Here is a 22,000-nt window from a genome sequence, read left to right as displayed (position 1 = left end):
CATTGAACTCAAAACGTCATTTTTCGGTCACGAATTGTGTGTGTGTGGGCTTAATTGTGGGAGACAGACTTCACGGTATTTCACGTGAAAATCCACCTGCAGTGCATGCAATGGGATTCGCGTGAACCAAGTGTCCACACAGAAAACTGTAGGAGTTTCTCAGAATAGTCGTTGCGCGAGCAGAGAGAGCCTCATTAAAAAATCACTCCATTCAATAATTACACTTCACGTACTAGCAGTGGCAGTGTTGCCGATTTTATGTGTGCTGAGAAAACAAATTAAGTAAATATTTTAAGGTGTTAACATGCTGCAAAAACCTGACGTTTTAGAGAGTCATTAGAGCATTTTAATGCACAGCAAAAATTATATTACTTAAAGAAGGACAACATAAACATAAAAGCCTTTTCATTTTCACAGTAGTTTCCTTTCCTTTATTTACTTCTGCAATTTCAAATAGCAAAGAAAAAAGTGTTCTGCGGCTAATGTCTGTAATCTAATATGACTTTGTTATTTTATAGATTGTTTAATTCACAAGTGCAAGGATATTATGCCATTTTCACACACACACACACACACACAAATGGTGGGATAAAAGTTGTGAAAAGTGTATCATCAAAAAAGGAACGTTTTTCTTCATTGCCACATATAAATTACTCTACAATTTAGGTGAGTGGTGAACCTGGTCTGGGTTCATGAGAATGCTCTCTTCAGATAATTTGTGGGGTATTTCTGTATAAAAAATAAACTCCATCTCTTTCCTGCTCAGTGCTCCCGCGGCAGCAGTTTATCAAACCGACTCATCTTAATGCTCGTTGCCACCTTTTTTTTCGCGAGATGCTGCATGCAGAGGGTGGCTAAGATGGACATTTGGAATGCTGCACATGGTGCCTCTCACATGTGCACCCATTTCCACTCCAGCCAGCAAATCGGCTTCAGTGTGTGAAATTGTGCATTAGAGCTACGCCATTTTCAACTGCAATTTATGGGTGAAATGCAGAAATTTTTCACAAGAAAGTCACCCGAGCTTTGGAAAGACGCGCGTGCATGAGAAAGAACTCTCCAGTGTCACCCTTGGCAAAAGTCATGTTCGCAGAAGATCATATAATGATTGTTGCCAAGAAGTCTCCCACTGTCAACATCATCTAAGTTGGAAGCAATTTCTTTTCCTGTTAATAAATAATCTCTCGTCCTATAAATAAAAAAAACATAAATCAACATGGTGAAGACTGAAGGCAGTACAATTTTCTCAACAAACATTTGTCAACTCCGCGCAATTTTTCCCAGAAGACTCCAGTATACAAGTAGCAGAGTAAAATGCATATTCATTAAAATTCAATTACATTTTCCGAAGGAAAATTTGTATAATTACTCCATTAATCCACATGTTCCCGTTTGAAATAACATGCAGACAAACGCAGAATTTTACCCCTTCTCAAGGCAATATTCCAGAGAAACTCCACTTGTCTTCGGAGCTTACAAGATGAATTTACAGTATATATGGTAAATGGCGATGAAGTGAAGGAACAAGCACTTGACTGAAGAGATAGACAAACATTGAAAGGGTTCAATGTTGCGATGAAAGTTTCGCAAATTTTTCAATCCACTAAAGTTTTAGCATATTAAAGTGCTTGTATTAAATTTCTGATGGATTAATCTACTTTTCCACCTCCTCCATGAATGCTGTGGAATGTTAAAAAGCGCCATGACAACCCAAGAGTATAATTCTCTTTTGCTTTTTCTGTCCCATTGATCAGATTTCAGTCCTAATTAAATTACCGAAAATTGTTATCCTTCTCTTTGTGAAATTTAATTGCCATATCTCCGGGGATAAGACGAGCACAAAAGATTCCCGAAGCATGGTGAGATGGAGAAATAACTCCGGGGCGAAATAATTTCTCGAGAGATGAAGAAACTCATTGAGCACTGTGAGTTACGAATGGCAAAATGCAAATGTACAGGATATTATTAATTAAAGTTTCATTAGGCAAAATCTGGCTACACGGCCAAAATTGATGATTTATCATTTAATAGTAACATAATCCGGAGCCAATATTCATATACTTTTAATTAAACTCCTCTGGGAAGACATTTTGTTGTATAATCCCTGGTCGTACAACTTTCAGCAAAGTCTTCAGCATCAGTGCTGGAAGATGTACAGTTTCCGTCCTCCAATCTTTTCCCAACTCAACAAGAGAAAGAGAGACCAGAAGGGAGGAAAAAGGACTGGGGCGAATAAGAAAAAACAACAGCCAGGGAAAAAGTTGTTTGAGCTGTAATTTCCTGGAGACATTTCTTAATAACAATAATTTAGGAATGACTTGGCTTAATTGAAATGAGACGGAAATCAATGAGATTTCCCATTTTTCTCTATCTTTCCCTCTCTCTCTCTCACTCTCCCTTAAATTCTAATGGCTTTTTCATTGTTCCTTCTCTTACTTTGGTCATCGTCTCTCTCAGCCTAATGATTCGCGTCGAGCATTTTTCTTAACTTCCCCACAATTGACTTACCCTCGAGGGGCTTTTATTCTATTTTCCCATCGCTTGTACATCTAAAATGCCCAACGAAATGTGTATGTGAGTGTTTAATGACCATTGAGAGCGTAAAATTTTAATGTTTGCTCCAGCACCGTCCCTACTCTGGCCTCTTGTATAATTAGTGCGCCACAATGGGAAGCGCTCGCCCTTAACTAAAGTACTCCCGGGGGCTGTCAATTCGTCAACTGGAATTATATTTGCCTGCACAGACTGCACTGTATGAGAAATGTTTGATGTTGATTTTCTCCTACTTGCAAATTCATACTTTCTTCGCATGCTTTGCAAGCATTGCAACTCTGTGTGACCACACAGAAATTCATATAGAGAGAGAAAACAGCAAATCCAGAACTTAAACACCCCTGAAAACAATCACATTTGGGAAGTTGTGCCGCAAACTATCGTCATTCTCCCCCCGTTTTTGGGCCATTTGCACGGGAGTCGCGGCTCCAGGGCGCAGAACACAATCCGAAATGCTCGGCAATGGACTCGCACCTTATCAATCACACAAGGGGCGACCCCCTCAGCCCCTGCCTGTGACGTCACGCCGGGAAATCGATCGTGTGGGTGGAAGGGCGTCTCGCCGAGCACCGAAATCAATGACTTTTGTACAGAGGAGAAACGCCAGTGGACACATTTCGTGATTCAATTCCATGTCCTGTGTGTGTTTCTCCGATTTTACTGGCGCTCGGACGGATGAGGGGAATATTTGAATAATGTGGACACGATAATTCTTTCATTATTATTTAAATTCCCATTTTGGAACTCACTCCCCTGTGAGCAGCACTATAGTATTTCCAATTTCCCGCGGCTTTTACAACACAATATCGCGGTCACAAATAGAAAATAATCAAGAGGTATTTTCCAAACCGCCGCGAGGAAGTTGTAGGGATTTTTCAGATAAAATATCTGAGAGAGAAAGAAGGAAACAATAAATGTCGGGAATAGTTACAATAATTTCTAGCAAAGTTCGCTCTCTTCCTAGAAAATCGAAATATATAACTTGTTTCTCGTTATTTCAACCAAGGGGGAGATAATACAGTCATTTCCTTCAATTTTCACGCAGAATCAATCATAAAAATCTTTTTCCTGGGATTGTAAGAAATTAGGGACAGATTTAGTGAATAATTCGCCTTCTAGCACATCCATTCTTATTCTCAAATCGGAGAGATTGCTTTTCTGCATCTTTGATGTCAAGAAACACTGCAAATTGCATTGAGCTTGAACATAACCTCAAAAATAGGCATTAGAACTTGAAAAATATTCATATAGAAAATTTTCTGCATGATTTTTACTCTGAATCAATAATTCTGAGTCCATTAGCAAATAATAACCAGATGATTTTGTGTTCTAGAAAGTTTTCAAACGGCATTTTAAAGATCGCTTAGTGATATTTTGAGGTTATGGTCAGAAAAGATGTCTAGAAATGCGTTTCTAAATGGATTCTTTCAGACATATCGGATAGAAACTTAAGAAATACATTATAATATGGAGAATATTGTCAAGTTCTAGATTTAAGGCACATTATCTCCTCCTTGATTTCAACTCATCCAGTGAGTTTCCCTGGATAAAACTGCCATCAGCAGAAGTTACAAGTTTATGAGGGTGATTTTTTTTTGTTACAAAGTTTCACTCTTCATAATAATAACTACACACAATATCGAGGAATTTGGACTAGTTTGCTCTTCCGACATTTGAAAAGAGATTTAATACATACAAAAATATGCAGAATGTGATGGAATTTGGAAAGGAAAAGCTCACCTTTCTCCGTCCACAGCAAAGCATTCTTCGCGTACGCGAATGTCCAGTAGCAGCTTTCAGTCGCGTGAACTTCCGCCACTGCATTAGTAGATCCTGGCCGTGATCACAATCCTCGCCACGCTGCCCAGTCCACTGAGACCCTCGGCGGCGGCCGAATGACTATCACGAATCCAATTGGTCGCCAACTGTCGTCTCACTGACATATTACAATCTTTCCTGTGGTGCCGGAAGAGGACGAGGGCCGGAGCGAGGCGAAACTAAACACATAAACAGCCCAAAAAGCTATCAATTACACACTAAAAGGTGGAGAATTACACTTATATCTTGGCAAATCGTAAATCTCACAAATTCAATTCACTCCACTTCCGCTCTTTTCCACGTTTCTTATCTTATTACAACTACAACACCAGCGCCACTACAATGGAATTACATTTGCGATTGCGAGTATTGATTTATCATTCCGCCCGTCGGGATGGAATATGATGAATTCTCGCAGCAATCGGTGGAATGGGGGTGGCAAAATGGATATGGGTTACATTTAATTCATCGCTTCCGCCAGGACTTCAATTAAAGTAATTCTCTCGCATGAGAATATCACGGAGCTCCATCTAAAAATACACCCGCAGAGGGTAAGTGTTCTCGGGACTTTTAATTGTGGGGCAAAAGGTGGACGAAACAGTGATCCTTCATCCTGATTTTTGTTTTATTTAACTTCACGAAAAGTTAATTATTCGTGTTCCTCTCACAAATCCTTGAAACAATTCAGGTTATTTTTAGTCATTTGTTGTTTCTATCTGTTGACTGTTTTTCTCCCCTCAAATTACATAATTTCTAACTAATTACAGTGAGACTAGAGAAGAAAAATATTCTGACTAAAGCGAAAGTTTGTGTTTGAAAGCGCGAATTTCTTCTCATATTTGGTAATTATATATTTTTTTTAAATAAGAATTATTCACAACTAATTGCTTAGCAAACTCAGAGTTGAACCTTAATTGTGGCTGTAAAACTTTTCTCTACGAAAAAAAATACTATAATCTCCGGCTTTAGTAAAACTTTTATTTAGTTTAAACTTCGTGAAACTCTAATTGAATGTTTTAACACAACTTTCACAATACATTGTTTCAATTAAAATATTTGACTTGATAAAATGTGTCATGTAAACATTAAACAGAGATTTTTTAACGAAAACTTTACAATTATTTTTAAACAGGATTTTTATCGCCTTTCATTTCATCCAAACTAATCAGACTAAATGCAATTTGATAAAATAAAAATTGTTTGTAAATCAAAGCCAGACATTTCCAAAATCCTGTTGTGAGTGTAATTTTAAAAGTTTCCTCAATTTGTCTAAAACTTTCCTTGCATAGGAATAATCTTGTGAATAAAATGGGAATAAAATTGTGTAATTTGCAAGTTTGCCAACAAATTAAAATAAACCCAAATAACACTCGCAGATTGGCGGTTAATTAGAAGTTGGAATTCTTATAGCGCTACGACGATCGATTTGTAAGATTTTGTGTAGGTTTCCCTCTGAAATGTAGACATAAACAGTTCTAGGTAGTATTTTAGAGAAAATTGCAGGCAAATCACCCGTGATTTCTGTCATTTCAGTCGTCGAGAGAGGGCAATTTCTTCGTGGGAAAAAAGAAAGTCAAATAGGGTGGAGAATCTCACAGAAATTTGTCTTATTAATTGGCCTGTTGTTGATTGTGTTCCGTGTGTTTATTTTAATCATCATGGGGATGGAGGGTGAGAGAGAGAGAGAGAGAAATACCCATAAAACACGATCGATATGCACGAAAAGTCTTAGACCAAATTTTCAGCTCGTCGCCGAAGAAAATTGTGAACTTCGACACACACGGAGATTATCTCTTGACGAAGAGGGTCTGGTTTTTCCATTGGAAAACCTCCCACTCTCGGGGTTAAATTTATATTTCAGATTCCGGATAGAAATTCCTTTGGATGGTCTTTGCCGCCTTTCAACTTCCTCCTTCATATACGAATTGGATGTTTTTTTTTCCTTCCTTTCCTCTCTCTCTTTGGGCATTTTTTCCGCGCGCGCGGGGATTTTTCGGTGTGCAGAAGGCTCGGAAAATATGGGAAAGTGCGAGTGTGTGAGTGTGTGTGAGAGGAAGAGCCTAGGTCTCCCCCTGTCTGGCCCTCTCTCCCTCTCTCACTCTCTCTCTCTCTCTCTGTGGAGTGGTTCGGGAGAGGCCGATCGATTCACCCCACGAGCGTCGACGTCGGCTCTTCCAAAAGCTCCTCGGTATCGGCCACCCATTCCACCCGATCTAACCTATTCCCCAACGAAAGCTCACCCACAGCGGCCCACCCACGTCAATACAATCGCTCCGGAGTCGAGAATAAAATGTCGAATGAATTATAGAATACGATTAAAGGGGGGCGGTTGGTGTCTCTCGACAATTTTCACCCAGTCGCATGTGAAATCCTAACCTCCCCGTCAGTACGACAAAAGTGGCCACGGCGGAGCTTTTCGGGTTGGTGTGAAAAAATCACCCGGAAATAACTCAACGACTCCATCATCCATTTTCCAGCGGCGAGCGACATTTTTCCGACTGAGAGCGTGCTCGTGAAAAATTCATGCGGGGAGCGTTTGAGGAGTCACGAGGGAGCAGTTTGGAGCAACCATGGCGCTTCCGTGACCCCTTTTCACCCCCCCGTCATCGCCAGTCCATCACGCGCGCCCAGCATCACGAGGGACTTTTCACCAATCATCCCACCAGCGGAGGGAAATGCAGAGAGAAGCACTTTCATTCACTTTTCAGTCCTGGCGAAGGGGCGGAAAATTACCTCTTTCCCGCAGCCACGACACATCCACTGAAATTGTTCACCGTCTTTTTAGCGTGCCTCCTGACCGTCGAGGGAGTGTTTTACCACCACCATTTGCCGATTTTCACCGCAAGAGCCTCACTCTGGCTGAAACTTAATCACTCACAACCAGCCAATGACCACGATATGACCTACAAATTTCTCACTTTGCCCCAAATTTAGGCTCCTCATCTGCACCAAAAGGTCCTCCAATTTGAATTTTCTCCAGCCAAAGGTCAGTCTTTCACATCCTCAAACTGGCTCTGGGGTTAACAACACTCCATCTGCGTGTATCGAGCACGTCTCGTGAGTGTCTCTGCGCGGATTTTCACACGAAATCACTGTGGCGTGACGATTGGGGGCAGAGCAGAGGTAATGAGTGAAGAGAGATGATTTTTCCTATTGAAGGAAGCCTACAAATGTCCACTCTCTGCCTGCTTCCGTTGACGGTTCGACACTCTCTCCCGTGCTCGTGATTCCAGTGCCAGTGCAATGGTGGCGAGAACAGCCCGTGCCCACAACGGCGTCGTCGCAGAGTAAATCGATTGCGTGGAAAGGCTGGAAAAGCCACTCACACACACGCACACACCATCCAACTCCCTCGTGAGTTTCCTGGAAGACCGAGAAGGCGCGCCTCTGTGTTGGTGCGACTTTTCGCGACGCCGACGCACTTGCGACGGCCACGTTTTATCAGAAAACATGAGAAAATCATACCGCTGTGTGATTTTCTCATGTTCGCCCATCAGAGAAATTCTACTGTCATGCTGAAAAGGGATGGGAAATTGTCATGAGTTTTATCGCATGACGCGTGTGAGTTCAGGGAAATTCTCAATTTCCCCAGATCCCCAGAATTTATTGGCGCGAAAAGGGGTTTCAAATATATTGCCATAGAAAACTATGAAAATATTGGAATTTTTCACTCTCAAACACCTTCGAAAAGAAAACAAGAAGAAGAAAGAAAAGCATCTTTTGTATTTTTTGTATTTTCTGTTTATGCTGTTAGCTTAATACTTTTATACGCTTTGCTAACCACATCGTAAGAAGAAAACACTTTGTCCGGACAAGTTCATATAATGTGCAAAAGAGGCTGTCTTTCATTTTCACTGACTTTGAACATTGTTGGCGAGAAGAACAAGCGTTTGAAGGGGATTTTTCTGCCGACACTCACTCAGTTTTTATGACACGGCCAATCACCCATCTTCGGGGCAATTTATGGGGCAGTTTCACCACCCCTTGTCTGTTTTCCTGCCTTCCCTTCAGCAAGTTAGAGAAAATTGAATGACTAACCCTCTCGTATAATCAACCATGAGGTCGAGAAAAGCTGCTCAACCCTCATTTTTCCACTGACTCCCTGTCTATTTCACGTTCTTCATGCCTGCATAGTAATTCATATATCCTTGAGAATCCTTCAATATTTCAATTTGTCCTGGAAACAGCGCGAAAATCATCCCCTATGTTGTAAAACGCCTAAAAGCAGACAAAATGACATCCATATTTTTCTGACCACATGTAAGAGGGTGCTGCGTGTGTGATCTGCAGACTTTCCCATCTGGTACACCTGAAAAAACACTGCACAGAAAACAACTCAGTGCGGAAAATCAATTTTCCCTGGGAAATACAAGTTTAAGTAGTTTAATTCATATAATTATTTAGAAAGAAACTAAAATCATCCCCAGAAACGTTTCACCAAATCTCCATATTCATTCCGAAAGCCAAGTAAATTCGACAAATTGCTGCAATTTACTGTGTAACAGCGGTCATTTTGAAAGACTTTTCCACTTTTCGGGGTAAAAACTTCAGTGCGGTGCATAAACGCCATAGCAACCGAGAAAAACAAATAAGTGAAAAAATTGGCCGGAGTTTTTCGTGAAAAAATCACCTGAAATTCCATCCACGTGCTGATTTGCCGTGGAAATCACTTCTTCATCGTGCTGTGATTGTTTTCCCGTATTGTGTGGTCGTGAAAAGTGACCCGAAAGTTTTGCAACGAGCAAAAAAGTGACCTGTCAATCTCCGTCGCGAGAATGGGTGGGGAAAAAGACACTTTTCCCCCATTTCCCGGGGCTCCGTGAGTCTCACTGTGGACGGAAAATGTCCCCCCACATCAGGTAAAGGCTTTTTCTGCCGATGGAAAGTGGAAATTGTTGGGATTTTGGGTGGGGGATGGATTTTTCAGGGCGGAAAAACGCAATGAGAACCTGTCAAAGTCACTTGTGACGTTTCAAGTTGCAGGGAATTTTCCGGGGCCCTGAGAGCATTTTCCAGGGAATTGGCCAGAAAAACTAGGCCCGGGACTAGTTTTTCCACCTAAATTGCGCATCTGTGTGCAATTTATGGTGAATTGAAGGTGTGTTTGGGAGGAAAATCTGAATTCTATTTTGTATAAGATTCTGTGGGAGAAAAAAATCGATAATAAACCTCGTAATAAACATTATAATATACAAGAGTGTCTTTATGGCAATTGCTGATGTTTGGCTGAGGTCAAGTTATTTTCTTTTGTGTAAACTTCTCAAGGTAATCTTGAAAAAAGTTCACCATCGGAGTTAATTTGAGGCTGACAAATTGGGAAATAAGGAAATTTGTAGGGAATCCTTCGATAAAATCTCCTTCCGTATGGCTGCACTAATCCCTGTGTTCTTGAGGAGGGAAAAGTCTGTCCCAGGAGGAATCTTCCAGCTGCTGTTGCTAATTACTCTGACATTCATCCGCCAAGGAAGCAATTAAAACACTTTTTGCTCATTACTGTCTCAATTTTCCAGAGCAGGACACCGTAATCAGGCAATTATCTCTCAGGGAGAGCGCGTCTCCTCAGCACTCCGGGACGACCTCAAAGGCTCCGGGGAATCGTCCGCGTGGGCGGAGGACTCGCGCAGTTCCCCCTTGTCTGATGTGTCTCTCTGTCCAGGTGTGCGCCTGGTGTGGGAATGCGTGGTGAGAGCGCGCGCCCTCCCTCTCGCCTTCACACATATTGTTTACGCCAGCAAAACATAAAGCACCTGTCCACGGCGCAGCTGAGGGACAAAAAGACCTCGAGACCCGCCAATCCTTTCACGCGAATGCACAGAAATATCCTCTTTTAACCCTCCAATTCGGTCAGGGCAGTTTTGTGCTTCCTTCTGACTCAGCACATTGCATTTTCGGTGTTTGTTTGTAGATAAATTTACAGTTGAATGAAGATTTACAGCAAAAATGCATTGGTTAATGATCTGCATTCTTGATGGCGAATTCTCTAGCAAATAATAAGAGTCCTTTTGCCTATTATTGACTGTGTTTAACGAAAATCTCAAATTCTTTCCTTCAAAATTCATCAAATTGAAAACAGATAATTTTGTCCACTCTTTTGCTTGAGGGTTAATTTTGGACGCGTGCCTTTGAGTCTCAATAAGTCTCGTGGTGACGGCAATCTGCGGACAAACTGCCTCTCTTTGCTCATTTCCATAAAATTCTCTGTCCATTCACTGGAAAATATCTCCTAAATGAATATATTTACATGTTGTTTGGGGGGGTAAAAATTGTGGTCTTTCTCGCTTGAGCTGTAAAGAAAAAAAAACTGGGATTCGTAATGTTTTCCATCGATGGCGCCGAATGTTTCGTGAATGAGGAATTGTTAATAAGGATTGAAATATTGTCGGAGTGGTAGAAGTTTATTTGATCAATAACACAATGTCTGTTTGTTGCTATTCAGTTGAGGAGGAAGCTTTCGCGGTGGATGATGGAAGAAATGTTGCTGTTTTCCTTTATATTTTGTGGAAATTAGTGAATGAAGTTGCTCAACAATTTTCCCAAAGTTAACAGTGCAGAGATTCAATGCAGATTCAAACAGTGGTGTGATGTTTTTCCCCCTTTTTTGCTCAAGAAGGTAGATTTTCTCCCGCTTGACTGCGAATGAATTATCCGGTGATCTTTTGATGTTGAACATTTTGAGGTGAGAAACAAATGACTCTCGCAGGAGGGAAAAGTTTGTGGAGATTCGGAAGGATGAAAGCTTAAATTTGATTTGTGCCACAAGAAGAGAGAATAGCTGTGATATTTATTTTGTCTTCTTCAAGAGTGCCTCCCGATGAGAAGACGAATTTTCCGGTGGTTTTGGAGTTTCCCTGACAACTTGTCATGGTTACCGTGATACCTTTGGCAAGATGATGATCGCAGCTCTTAGCAACACCCTTCAAATCTCATGTTTTCTGGTCCATGATATGAAATACCTGAAATTCACATTTAATTTTATCACTTTGTGCTGAATGTCTTTCACAGGGTGTTTCTGTCATGTCACAGAAGTCCTTGAGGACAAGAGAAAAAGTCAGAAATTTTTCTGCTTTACCCACTGAAATGCCCTGTGTTTATCCTTGAAAATGAAATACATACATTTCTATGTGTCATTGCTGAAAGTGCTCAAGTTGTAAAGTATTGTTCCTAATGCATTGTGTTTCATCGCATCTTTGCAGATAATTTCTTCGGATTTCACATTCTCCAGAGATGGGAAATGCCGGAAATGCAGTGAAGATTCCTCATTTTTATGTCGAATGTCGCATTGAATGATAGCGCGGACAGTCTTGACGATCTGAGGAGCGGAATTCGTCCAAGTGGAAGGACAAAAAGAGGCTCTAGACGAGTGGATTAATTTGTAACTATGGCTGCAAGATTGGCAACTCAGAGGAATTTTGTGGCAGTAACATCGGTTTCTAGTCAGGGAGGCAATGTGTCTCCTGCATCTCAAACTGTGACAATGACATCTCCCTCCTCCTCAAATGGTGACAATGCTATTGCGGTGACAACGGAGGCCACGAGTCCTGGCACTAATGGCACAACCATTCCCATTGCCCTCCATCAGGTTCTGCCTCAGGTCAGTGTCTTCCTGATGTTCTCTTGATTCTCCTGATATTGAGAAATGCTATAATAATGTGTCGAATCTGTGCAGAAGATCATCTTGCAAACAACCACAACACCTGGCGGCGTGTCGGTCATTGATGTCGTTCCGCTGGAGCACTCGGACTCGAGCAATGAATCGCCCATCACTGTGGTCGCTGCTGATGCTGTTGAGTCCACGAATGGGACAGCTGTTGTCGCTCCCGGAGCACAGCAAGTGACTGCCCAGGTGGCAGTAGTTCAGACGCACAGTCCCAATGATTCTGGCCCTCATTACATCACCGTCACGGGTGAGTACAGTTGAGTTTTCATGTCCTTTTGAAGCTGTCCATGTGGTTAAAGATCAATAAACCTTTGAATTGGGAAAAATTCATATTATTTTATGGTATTGAGAATCAGATAAAATCTTAATAATCATCATTAAGATTCAGATAAGCTTTTGGCCACTTTAGAATGAATATTTATAACGAGAGCTCATCCAGATTACTGCAAAGAGCGTGAAATTTGATTTTTATTTTAATTGCCAATTAAAATCTATAAAATAAACTCTTCAGCTTCTTTATTATAAAGCAATAAAGTATTCATAAATCCATAATTGGCTATTTTGGATTATGTTTATTTGTTGTGATAAAACTCGATGGTAAAATATTATCAGAAAATCACGTACATAAGCTGGATTGATAAGAAATTTATCAATGCGTGTTGCTGCTATGATGATAGCCTGATGTCGAAGGCATGTGATTAGTAATTGTTAATTATTGAAATTACAGCTGAAGGCGCAGTGCGTTCTTATGCTCCGCTCACAACAGTCGGTAAGTTTATCATTTCTCTTCCTATTTCACGCTTCTTTAAATCTGATTGAAATATTGTTGTTCGAAAAAGGGAAGGTAGAGAATCCGTATAAATTTATCTGTTACCTATTGATAGATGATTTGTACATCTGCAGTAATTCATCTATTTAGTAATTGAATACGAGGGGAAAATGTATGTGAAGCTGATTTAATGAATATGTTCAGGAGAAATTTGTAGTTCAAAGATGTTTAGATAGTGTGTTTTGCTTTTATAATTGCTCAATCAGGAAATTCAATAATGTTTTCAGAGATTCTTATCTTTTTTCGGGGTTTTTTTTCTCTTTCTTTGTCAAAGAAAATTGATTTGATCCAATGATAGGTGTTTTTGAGGGAGGATTTTTGTGTTGAAATATTGGAAGCAAGTGTTTAAAATCCCAGTGAATAAATGAGAATATTAATTAATAGGCAAAAATTTCTGCTTCGACAGATTTTGTGCATCATGCACAAAATGATATTGAATACACAAAAGAGCGATGACAAATTTTAATTGTAATTAATACACTTTTGCATCATTATTGTGGTAATTTTACGGTAAAATTGATATACCTGCTAATGGTCGGCGTGTAGAAATGCTGGCATCAAGCTTACTATATTTCCATTGAGCGAGTGATTTTTCATTGTTAGACAACCCCATGTTTAGTGTCTAATTTGTAATGAATATTTGATACCATGTGAGAGAAGCACCCCTCTATTTTGGTGTGTAACACCGAATTAACAATAAAACACTCGTGTGCAGTGAGTGCACGTGTTCGTGGCACAGGTACCAGGTTATCGTCCACCCTGAGTGCGCGCGAGTGTGAGTGTGAATGTATAAAATTACACTATGCAGCACACTCTCTATTCATTGTTAACGTAAAAGGTATTCCAATAATCATCTCGTGGTGCATTTCAACCCTCCCCGAAAATCCTACAAAATTATCAAATTATTTCCATGTTAATTCAGGTTGAAAATGCAATCCCTTCCAATTGACAGATAATCTTCTTGTGTCTACAAAGAACTTTCCATCGTGTTCTCTCATATCATTAGAAAAAGTGTTTCTTTTAATCGCGCGCGTCCCCTTTGGAAATGCAAATGAAATCAAATGAGAAGATTATGCTATGATGGATAATTAAATTGATGAAAATGATTCAGGTGTGCAAGAAATGGCTTTAATTAATGCTGTAACATTATTTACTACAATAAAAATTGCAAAAACTCACGTATGAAATTGAAACGAACGCCACTCGAAAAAACCAATAACTTCACGTTAATTGACGAATATCACTCAACTTTTTTTTTATTCATCTTTCAAATTGACACAGAACAAAGTTTTTCCCGGTTAAAAATTGTGTAAATTGGAGGAGAACTGCTGCTGCTCACGTGAAAATGTCTGTTGCAAAAACTTTTCTGTACTCTCTGAGCGTTGAAGTCGTTGTTGAATTTTCCACTTTATCTCATCGTCGTTTTCCACATAGATTTTCCTTTGGAACACATAAAAAACCCACCCGCTTTACGAGCCGCCATTTCTGGCCGTGATGGCGCAGCTCCTGAATTCTCCCAATTGATAGAATTTCCTCCAATCCGTACAGCAAATTTTCATCCCTTTTCCCTCATCTCTGTCACACTCACGGTATTTCGCATGTTGATCTCTTCGTCTGATGCTGCGTTTGGTTGTGTTCTCGCTGGGAAAAGTCGACGAAGTTGTTCCTCTTTTGCGTTCCTCTGGAGGGAAAATGTATGAATGTGTTGTGTTGATTTGTGTGTGTGTGTGATAAAAATGATAGGGAAACTCAGAGTGGGTGGAACCTTTGCAAGGAGACACCCTAAAATTTTCTTCTCACATTTATTTCCCTGTTATATCTTTATTCAGGTGTAATTTTATCGTTTCGAGCAATGATCTCCTTTGCAAGTCCCATGACCGACTGTCTTTGCCAATTGAATTGATGAGTGGCAATTTGTGGAAAACATTTAATCACTTTCACTTTCATCTTTATATAGTCATTAAATTGTCATTGAATACGGTATTTAAGAATTGATAATAAAATTAGAAATGCTATCTTTGTCAAAATTGCCAATGAAAATATCTTGTCTATTTATATTGATGAGAATTCTTGTGTTTTGCGCGATGTTTTAGTTAGAATTTGATGTCTTTCATGGCATTTTTCAATTCAATGTTAGACATTGATAAATTTGAATGAATATTTGAATAGAAAATCCATTGCTAATCCACACAACTAAAAGAGAAGAAGCTGTTCTTCCTTTGAGGCTTTTACCATCTCTTTCAGACTTCACAGAATACGGCAATAGAGACTTCTCTGCTGATAATAGTGAAGGCGAAAGATTTAGTGTAATTCCACTAGGAAATTCAACATGATATCCAAGATGGGGAATAGTTAGCAAGGAGATGGCAAGGAGCTGAAGGATGTTTCTGCGAGAGACAGAGAGACTGCGTTGGCGAGTTCTTGTGGGATGTGTGAATGTTGTATATGTATATGGGCTAAAGAGTGACATTTTCAGTTGCTTCCTGTGGCTGAGGATGAGGTTGTTTTTCAAGAGGGATTGGCATGAAGAGAAGGATTTTGGGTGGTGCGTCGTATTTGGGAGTGTTATTCCTGTGTTGTATTTTCCTATATATTTTCTCCCTGGGCTTCAGTCAACTGTCTATGTGTAAGGGATATAAATATACAGGTGGAGAGAGAGATTGCAAAAAGAGGGACCATCATCGTCATCCATACACACGGTGCTTAGATTTCCGATGGCATCGAATTCAGTCGAAATTCTACCGTCACACCCGTTGCTAGGTGAAGTGAGAGCAATATTCTGTACCCAGAACATCTCACATTTCTCTATGTGAAAGGAAGTGAAAGGTGGTTTGGGACCGGATAGATGAATCCTTGTTTTCACTTTTCATACAAGAGTGTCTATATTCCTCAATAATATAAAGTATCCGCCGTTGATGCACAACACACAAGTGAATGCAGTTTTTGGTACACACATTTTTGCATTCCGCGCATAATATTGGCAGTTTTCGCGAGAGACAGACGTGATTTTTCTCTTCCGTTGGCCTGTAATTAATTTTCATTGAATCTCTACTCTACTTACTCCTTAATTTACAGGATTTATTTCTTCTCTGTTATTCTTTCCCTTTGTGCATTAAAATGACTGATAATATGATTGTACTTGCATTCTTAATTATATTATTTTTTGCATTCTTAATTTATTTCCTTATTCGTGCCGTTTTTCGCATTTACTAACACAATGGTGACTAAAGATAAATCATGTGAAAGGTGTAAAAATTATATATTGATTGATGAAACATTCGAAAATACGAGACTAAATATAAATGGAAAAGTAAAGAATAAGTGATGTGAAAATTAATCCTAATTGAATTGATTAGTTTCTTTAGTCAAATCTTAAGTTACAAAATTATGTACAGGAGGCAAACTTCAATGTCCTCTTATTGTGGTAATTGTCTTTCTCGGGATATAATTAATCTCAAAGTGTGTTTTCTTTTTCGTGAGATGTAAATTGTAATTTTTTTTCTCCTCTTGTTTGAAATAACTTTTGCAGTTTCCTCGCAAGATAATGTGGCCTCACACGGTGCTTATCATGTGCAGTATGTGGATTCGGAATTGTATACAACGACGGGTCAGGGGCAAACGCAAATGTAATGAATATTGATATTGGAAAATCAGCTATAAGAGACTGTGAATTAATGTGCTTCTGCATTAGGGCGTATCCGGTGTACGCTGTCGGTGACTACGGAACGGCAGGACAGCAGTACTACACGACAGCGACGGGAAACTACACGGCATCTGGAGCGGCGGCTACCAATCACACTTCTTCTGACTACATAGTTCCTGTTGATGATACCCTCCTGAGTACAACACAAACCAGAGCCTCGCCTCAGACGATTGCTGCAGTGAGTAAAAGAACCTTTTATGTCAACTAATATCCTTTTCATATTTACTGCCCACTTAATGTCTACTGATAATAATCTTCATGTGAGTTGCTAAATAGACTAATGACTAATGAATTTGATGGGAATATCAATTACCGCCGGATTTATAAGTTGAACATGTTGTAGTTTGTGGTGTGGGAAGAATATTGTGTCTAATAACTATGAAATTAATATTAAATTGAGGAGATTTTTTGATCGTTGCAATACTACAGATTTCGTATTTCAGTTCATAAAAGCTACCAATTTGGTGTTGCAATTTTACATGTAAAGTACAAATGAAATACGAACGAGAAAGCGTTGCAAGGCAAAGTTTTGAGTTTATTTAATACGAATTTCGATTTGGTACGATGTCCGGAAACATATAATCTCAATCTGTTGCATTGAAATGTGTACAAATTACCCGAAAAATCCAATCAAATTGTACTAATTAATCTAAGAACATCAATATTGTTTATTTCCTCGATTTTCACGTGAATTTTCCGGCTTGTCTTGTGTTCATTTGACGAAATAAATGAATTGACTTCAGACGTCAACATTAGAAGCGTTTTAGATCTCACAGAAGATAAATTCTCCACTTTCATAAATGTTATTAATCGTAATGTTGCAACACCTTTTTACCAATTCCTATTTTTGACGTCAAATCAAGCTGAATTTTCAAATAGATTTATTCTATTAAAACCAATTATAAAGAGAGCCTCAAAATTTCTAGGTAATAATAAGTGTACAAAATACAGAAATTGAATGATTATCAGTTAAAAACTTCTCATAGTCTTAGCCTAATACGTGTGCTATCTTATTTTAACTACTTTCAGAATTATTTCTCAGTAAAGAAGATGAAAGAAAAATATTATTTGCTGTGAAATGATTCCACAAACATCCTTTCTCTTCTAATCTAACAATTTTCTATCTTCCTGATTGGGTGTCCTCTCGCCAGGAGGTGGCTTATATTCAGGGACAATCGAACTCACAAGCCTCCACTGTCAGTTCTGAAACTGAAAATACACCTAGCTTATCGCATGCCACAAGAGTATCACCCGCAACGGTAAGGTGGTTTTGTTCGTGGTGCTGTTTTTTTTTCCCAGCCAGAGTGACTCTGACCTTTCTTTTCCTTTGCTGTGGTCTCTAATTAGTACTATTACTTATTAGTTTTTTAGTTGTTTACAGTAGAATTGCTGCTCTTTTTAATGTATATTCTTTTGGTTCTTTGTCGCGCATTTTGTTCTTAGTAATTTTTGTGTGTTGATGTTTACTTATCTCCTGAGCAATGTTGCGCCGTTGTGGAGATTGTTAATTAATTGAAATTGGTGTGTTATATATGTGTGATTAGGTGGCGTGGTTGGTGGAGAACTACGAAACGGCAGAGGGTGTGAGTCTACCGCGATCGACTCTCTACAATCACTACATGAGACATTGCAATGAAAACAAGCTGGATGCCGTGAATGCTGCGAGTTTTGGTAAATTAATTAGATCCGTTTTCACGGGTCTGCGAACACGTCGATTGGGCACTCGTGGCAATTCCAAGTATCACTATTATGGCATTCGCGTGAAACCCGGCTCGACACTCATGAGTGCTCTGGATGAGAAGCCGTTCAACAATAATTCTAGTCAGACCAATTCAATTGGTCAATCCACGGGGACGCGCAATGCGAAGAAGTTGGGCGCTAAGCCTGAAACATACGAGGCATGTTCGCAATATTTGGGTGACGGAAGTGCGGCCATTCCTGTCTTTCCGGCCATTGACACGACCTTCAGTTTTCCCGAGGAGGTGACATATGAAGATGTGGACACACTGAGATCTATTTATCGTGAGCATTGTGAGGCTTTTCTCGATGCTGTGCTGAATTTGGAGTTCAGCACAGTTGAGTCGCTATGGCGAGAGTTTTGGCGTGTGCAGGACAACAATAATGGTGAAGAGTGTGAGGAGGAGAAGTACCTCAGCAAATCCAAATTGTACATTCTATGCCAATGCGAACCTGTGCAGATATTTATCAAACAGGTAAATTTCATCTTCTTTCATTTTTAATTGCAGTAAAATTTTAATGTCAATCAATAATCCGTTGAATACCAAAAGCTCTTTAATTGGGAATAATTCCTTTTCAATACTGCAATTGAAATTAAACCATAATTGACAATTTGCTTTATTGAACCTTTATTGCAGGTGGATTTTGCATTCTACCAAAATATGGTTGATGTTCTCATTCCTGATGTCTTGCGTCCAATACCGAGTTCACTCACTCAAGCTATTCGCAATTTTGCAAAGAATCTCGAGAGTTGGCTCTCATCGGCCATGAGTGAATGTCCAGATTCGATACTCCAAATTAAATTGTCTGCCGTGTCGGCATTCAGTCAGACACTGAGACGATACACTTCGCTGAATCACTTGGCTCAGGCGGCGAGGGCGGTGCTGCAGAATAGCTCACAAATTGCACAGATGCTCAATGATCTCAATCGTGTGGATTTTCACAATGTTCAAGTAAGAGAGAGAATGATATTCGTCTCTTTTTCGGTATAAAAGATGGATTTTCTTGTTGTTGTTTGCAGGAACAAGCTTCGTGGGTGTGTCAATGCGATACGGCGACGGTGCAGCGTCTGGAGAATGACTTCAAAGCTGCTCTGCAGCAGCAAAACACCCTCGAACAGTGGGCATCGTGGTTGCGTCTTGTGGTGGATTCTGCCTTGGAGGAGTATCGAGGGAAGCCAACATTTGCCAAGGCAGCGAGACAGTTTTTGCTCAAATGGAGCTTCTACAGCTCAATGGTGATACGAGACTTAACACTGCGATCTGCTGCAAGTTTTGGAAGTTTCCATCTAATACGATTACTCTATGATGAATATATGTTCTTCATTGTTGAGCACAAAGTAGCTCAAGCCACTCAAACTACTCCAATTGCAGTGATGAGCGAAGTTGATCGGGTGAGTGTGGAAGAAAGTTTTTTTTTTAAGTTGAAAAGTTTATCTGCCAAAAGTTTCACAACACAATATTATATTCAACATTCCTTTTTTTTTGTTTGTTCATTATATGTTTTGTGCAGCAACCGGAAGATGTTGTTGGGATGGTATTTCCAGCGACGTACGAGTGCAAAGTGGAGCCTGAAGCCAAGAGAATGCGTAGTTAGTTTCCACCTAAAGCCAGACAATGACAGAAGAGTGTAATAATCCAGAATTATTGATATGTATAGTCAGATAAGATGAACATCTTCAGCAAGTGTAGCACCGTAATCAAACTACTCAAAATGATACAATTGTGCCTGTGTGTATCAAAAGGAAACAGATGATAGAGAGAGAGAGAGAGAGGGAGAGAGAGAGGTAATACTATTTATTTACAAAGAGGAATGATAGACACTTTGATTAGGGTATTTGAAGATGGATTATACCTTTGGAATTATTGCCCCATTAATGCAAAAAAAAACTATTTAAAAGATGACGAAGATGAGAATTCTTTGAGGCCTAATGAAAGGTTAATATTTTGAGAGCCACCAGAAATCGTGAACCATCATAATTGTTGCATATAAGTGAAAAGGATATTCCTTTTCTATTTGTGTACACATTTTTAATAAAAATCAGTTTTGAATGTTTTTTTCTGAATAAGGCAAATGGAACAATGAACAGATTACACCCAGATATTTTCAGTAAAATGGATAAAAACAGGTCTTAAAGGGTGGAAAAAAAAACAAGAATGCTATTTGAAGTGGTATATTTACTGTCTATTTTGTGGCCTGAGAATAACTTAGAAATATATATATATATATCATATATATTATGTATTCAACACTACTAATTATAGAAATTATGTGCAAATATTTAATGATAGTGAATGTGAGAAGAATAGAAATTCGAATGGAGTGGATAAAAAGATAACTTATTGAGACATTTTTAGTCGTAAATAGTTCTCATAATTATTAGTGGTCTTTGAAGTGAGAGACGTGGAAATTAATACCAAAATTAATCTCTATCTAATCGTAGGTAATTTATAAATACATATAGCACAGTAGTGATGATTAAGGACGAGAAGAAAACTGTACATTTATGCGTTGCTCAACACATCCATCCATTGTATTGAAGATTTGCAGAAGAAGGAAAAAGGAGAAAAATGACAGGTCATTGAATCGAATGAATAATAATTTTACCTAATGAGACGCTCTTCTACTATTGGCGTTGAATTGGTATATTTTGTGGAATTGTAAGGTATATTTGCAGAGGATTTTAACTATTAGGGTTAGGACAGCATATAGGATTATTTGAAAGAAAGAGGAATTCTAGTGAAACACATAAGTTTTAAGAAGAGACATTTGTATATTTGAATCAATATGCATTATTTATTTTTCTATGTTACAAAATAGAGACGTAAAAGAACAAAAAATACATGTTTCAGTGAGAAAAATGGATATTAAATGGAAGAAAAATTGTAAAATATAATCACACAAAAATGAATAAACACACAATAATAATTGAAATCAATGAAACCAATAGAGAAATAATAAGGATGAATTGCAAAAATTCATGCATTTGTAGTGAATGTTTTCTGTTTGATGGTCAGCAAAAAAAAATTGTATTTTAACGATTTGAACGCACATTTTGAGATTTAAAAAAAAAGAAACTTTCTAGATGGTAATTTCATAAGGAAAACAAAAAGAATTAAAGACAAAAACTATAAACAAGTATAGCAAAAAAAAAGAAGAAGAGAAATAAATAACAATATGGAGAATCAGGGTAATGATGATTTCGTGAAGCCAGATATTGACCGAAATGGAAGAATATTGAACTAACATATCACCGAACTTAATAAGCAAGAGGAAAAAAATTTTTAACGCTTTTTCATTCGCCGTGAATTGTGAAGGGAAAAGATGATGATAATGAAGAAAAAAACCATATTAGAAAGCCATTTTATTTTTCTGCACTGAGAGTAAAAAAAAAAGTTTTTACTGTGAATGTGAAAGTAAATTTACGAAGGATGATAAAGGATATTTCCTCCTTTCCTCGAGGAAATTCTATAGTGTAGATATTTATTTATTTATTGGTATAATTGTAATTTTTGTGCTCATGAACGTTTTCGTTTTTGGCGAATTCGTTGTGCAGTGGAAAAAATGGAATCAAACATGAATTAAATATAGTGAATAAGGATAAATGAAAGAAAAACTCACAAAGTCGCAGCAATTTGAGCAGTACATTTATATAGAAGTGAAACGGCCTTAGTAGTAAAGCCACATTGAAAGACTAATATTT

At 38.8% G+C, this 22,000-nt stretch overlaps 2 protein-coding genes across 3 annotated transcripts in view; one reads left to right on the top strand and one right to left on the bottom strand.

Moving 5' to 3' along the window:
• Window positions 1-7,553, bottom strand: part of LOC132258175 (rho GTPase-activating protein 100F) — a 32,529-nt gene extending 24,976 nt beyond the window's left edge. Inside the window, exons 1-2 of the mRNA XM_059755319.1 lie at window positions 7,105-7,553; window positions 4,294-4,550 (exon numbers count right to left, since the gene is read on the bottom strand). Of these exons, the coding sequence (XP_059611302.1) occupies window positions 4,294-4,377 (84 nt within the window). The 5' untranslated portion in view covers window positions 4,378-4,550; window positions 7,105-7,553. The remainder of the gene's footprint in view (window positions 1-4,293; window positions 4,551-7,104) is intronic.
• Window positions 7,554-9,218: 1,665 nt separating this feature from the next.
• LOC132257689 (DNA-binding protein RFX2) lies at window positions 9,219-21,027 on the top strand. 2 transcript variants are annotated; one of them, XM_059754694.1, is made up of 11 exons: window positions 9,219-9,230; window positions 11,565-11,962; window positions 12,038-12,275; window positions 12,756-12,797; window positions 16,387-16,483; window positions 16,549-16,738; window positions 17,712-17,819; window positions 18,105-18,773; window positions 18,936-19,250; window positions 19,319-19,690; window positions 19,810-21,027. In XM_059754694.1, the coding sequence occupies exons 2-11, from the start codon at window positions 11,750-11,752 to the stop codon at window positions 19,891-19,893; spliced, it is 2,328 nt and encodes a 775-aa protein (XP_059610677.1). In that variant the 5' UTR covers window positions 9,219-9,230; window positions 11,565-11,749; the 3' UTR covers window positions 19,894-21,027. The 2 variants fall into 2 exon arrangements, with proteins under 2 accessions (XP_059610677.1, XP_059610678.1); XM_059754695.1 differs by lacking the exon at window positions 17,712-17,819.
• Window positions 21,028-22,000: the final 973 nt, after the last annotated feature.

The sequence above is a fragment of the Phlebotomus argentipes genome, unplaced genomic scaffold (genome assembly GCF_947086385.1).
Source record: "Phlebotomus argentipes unplaced genomic scaffold, Phlebotomus argentipes genome assembly scaffold_4, whole genome shotgun sequence".
NCBI classification, from domain to species: domain Eukaryota; kingdom Metazoa; phylum Arthropoda; class Insecta; order Diptera; family Psychodidae; genus Phlebotomus; species Phlebotomus argentipes.
The sequence above is the reverse complement of the archived record's forward strand: the minus strand, read 5'-3'. Positions and strand labels throughout refer to the sequence as shown.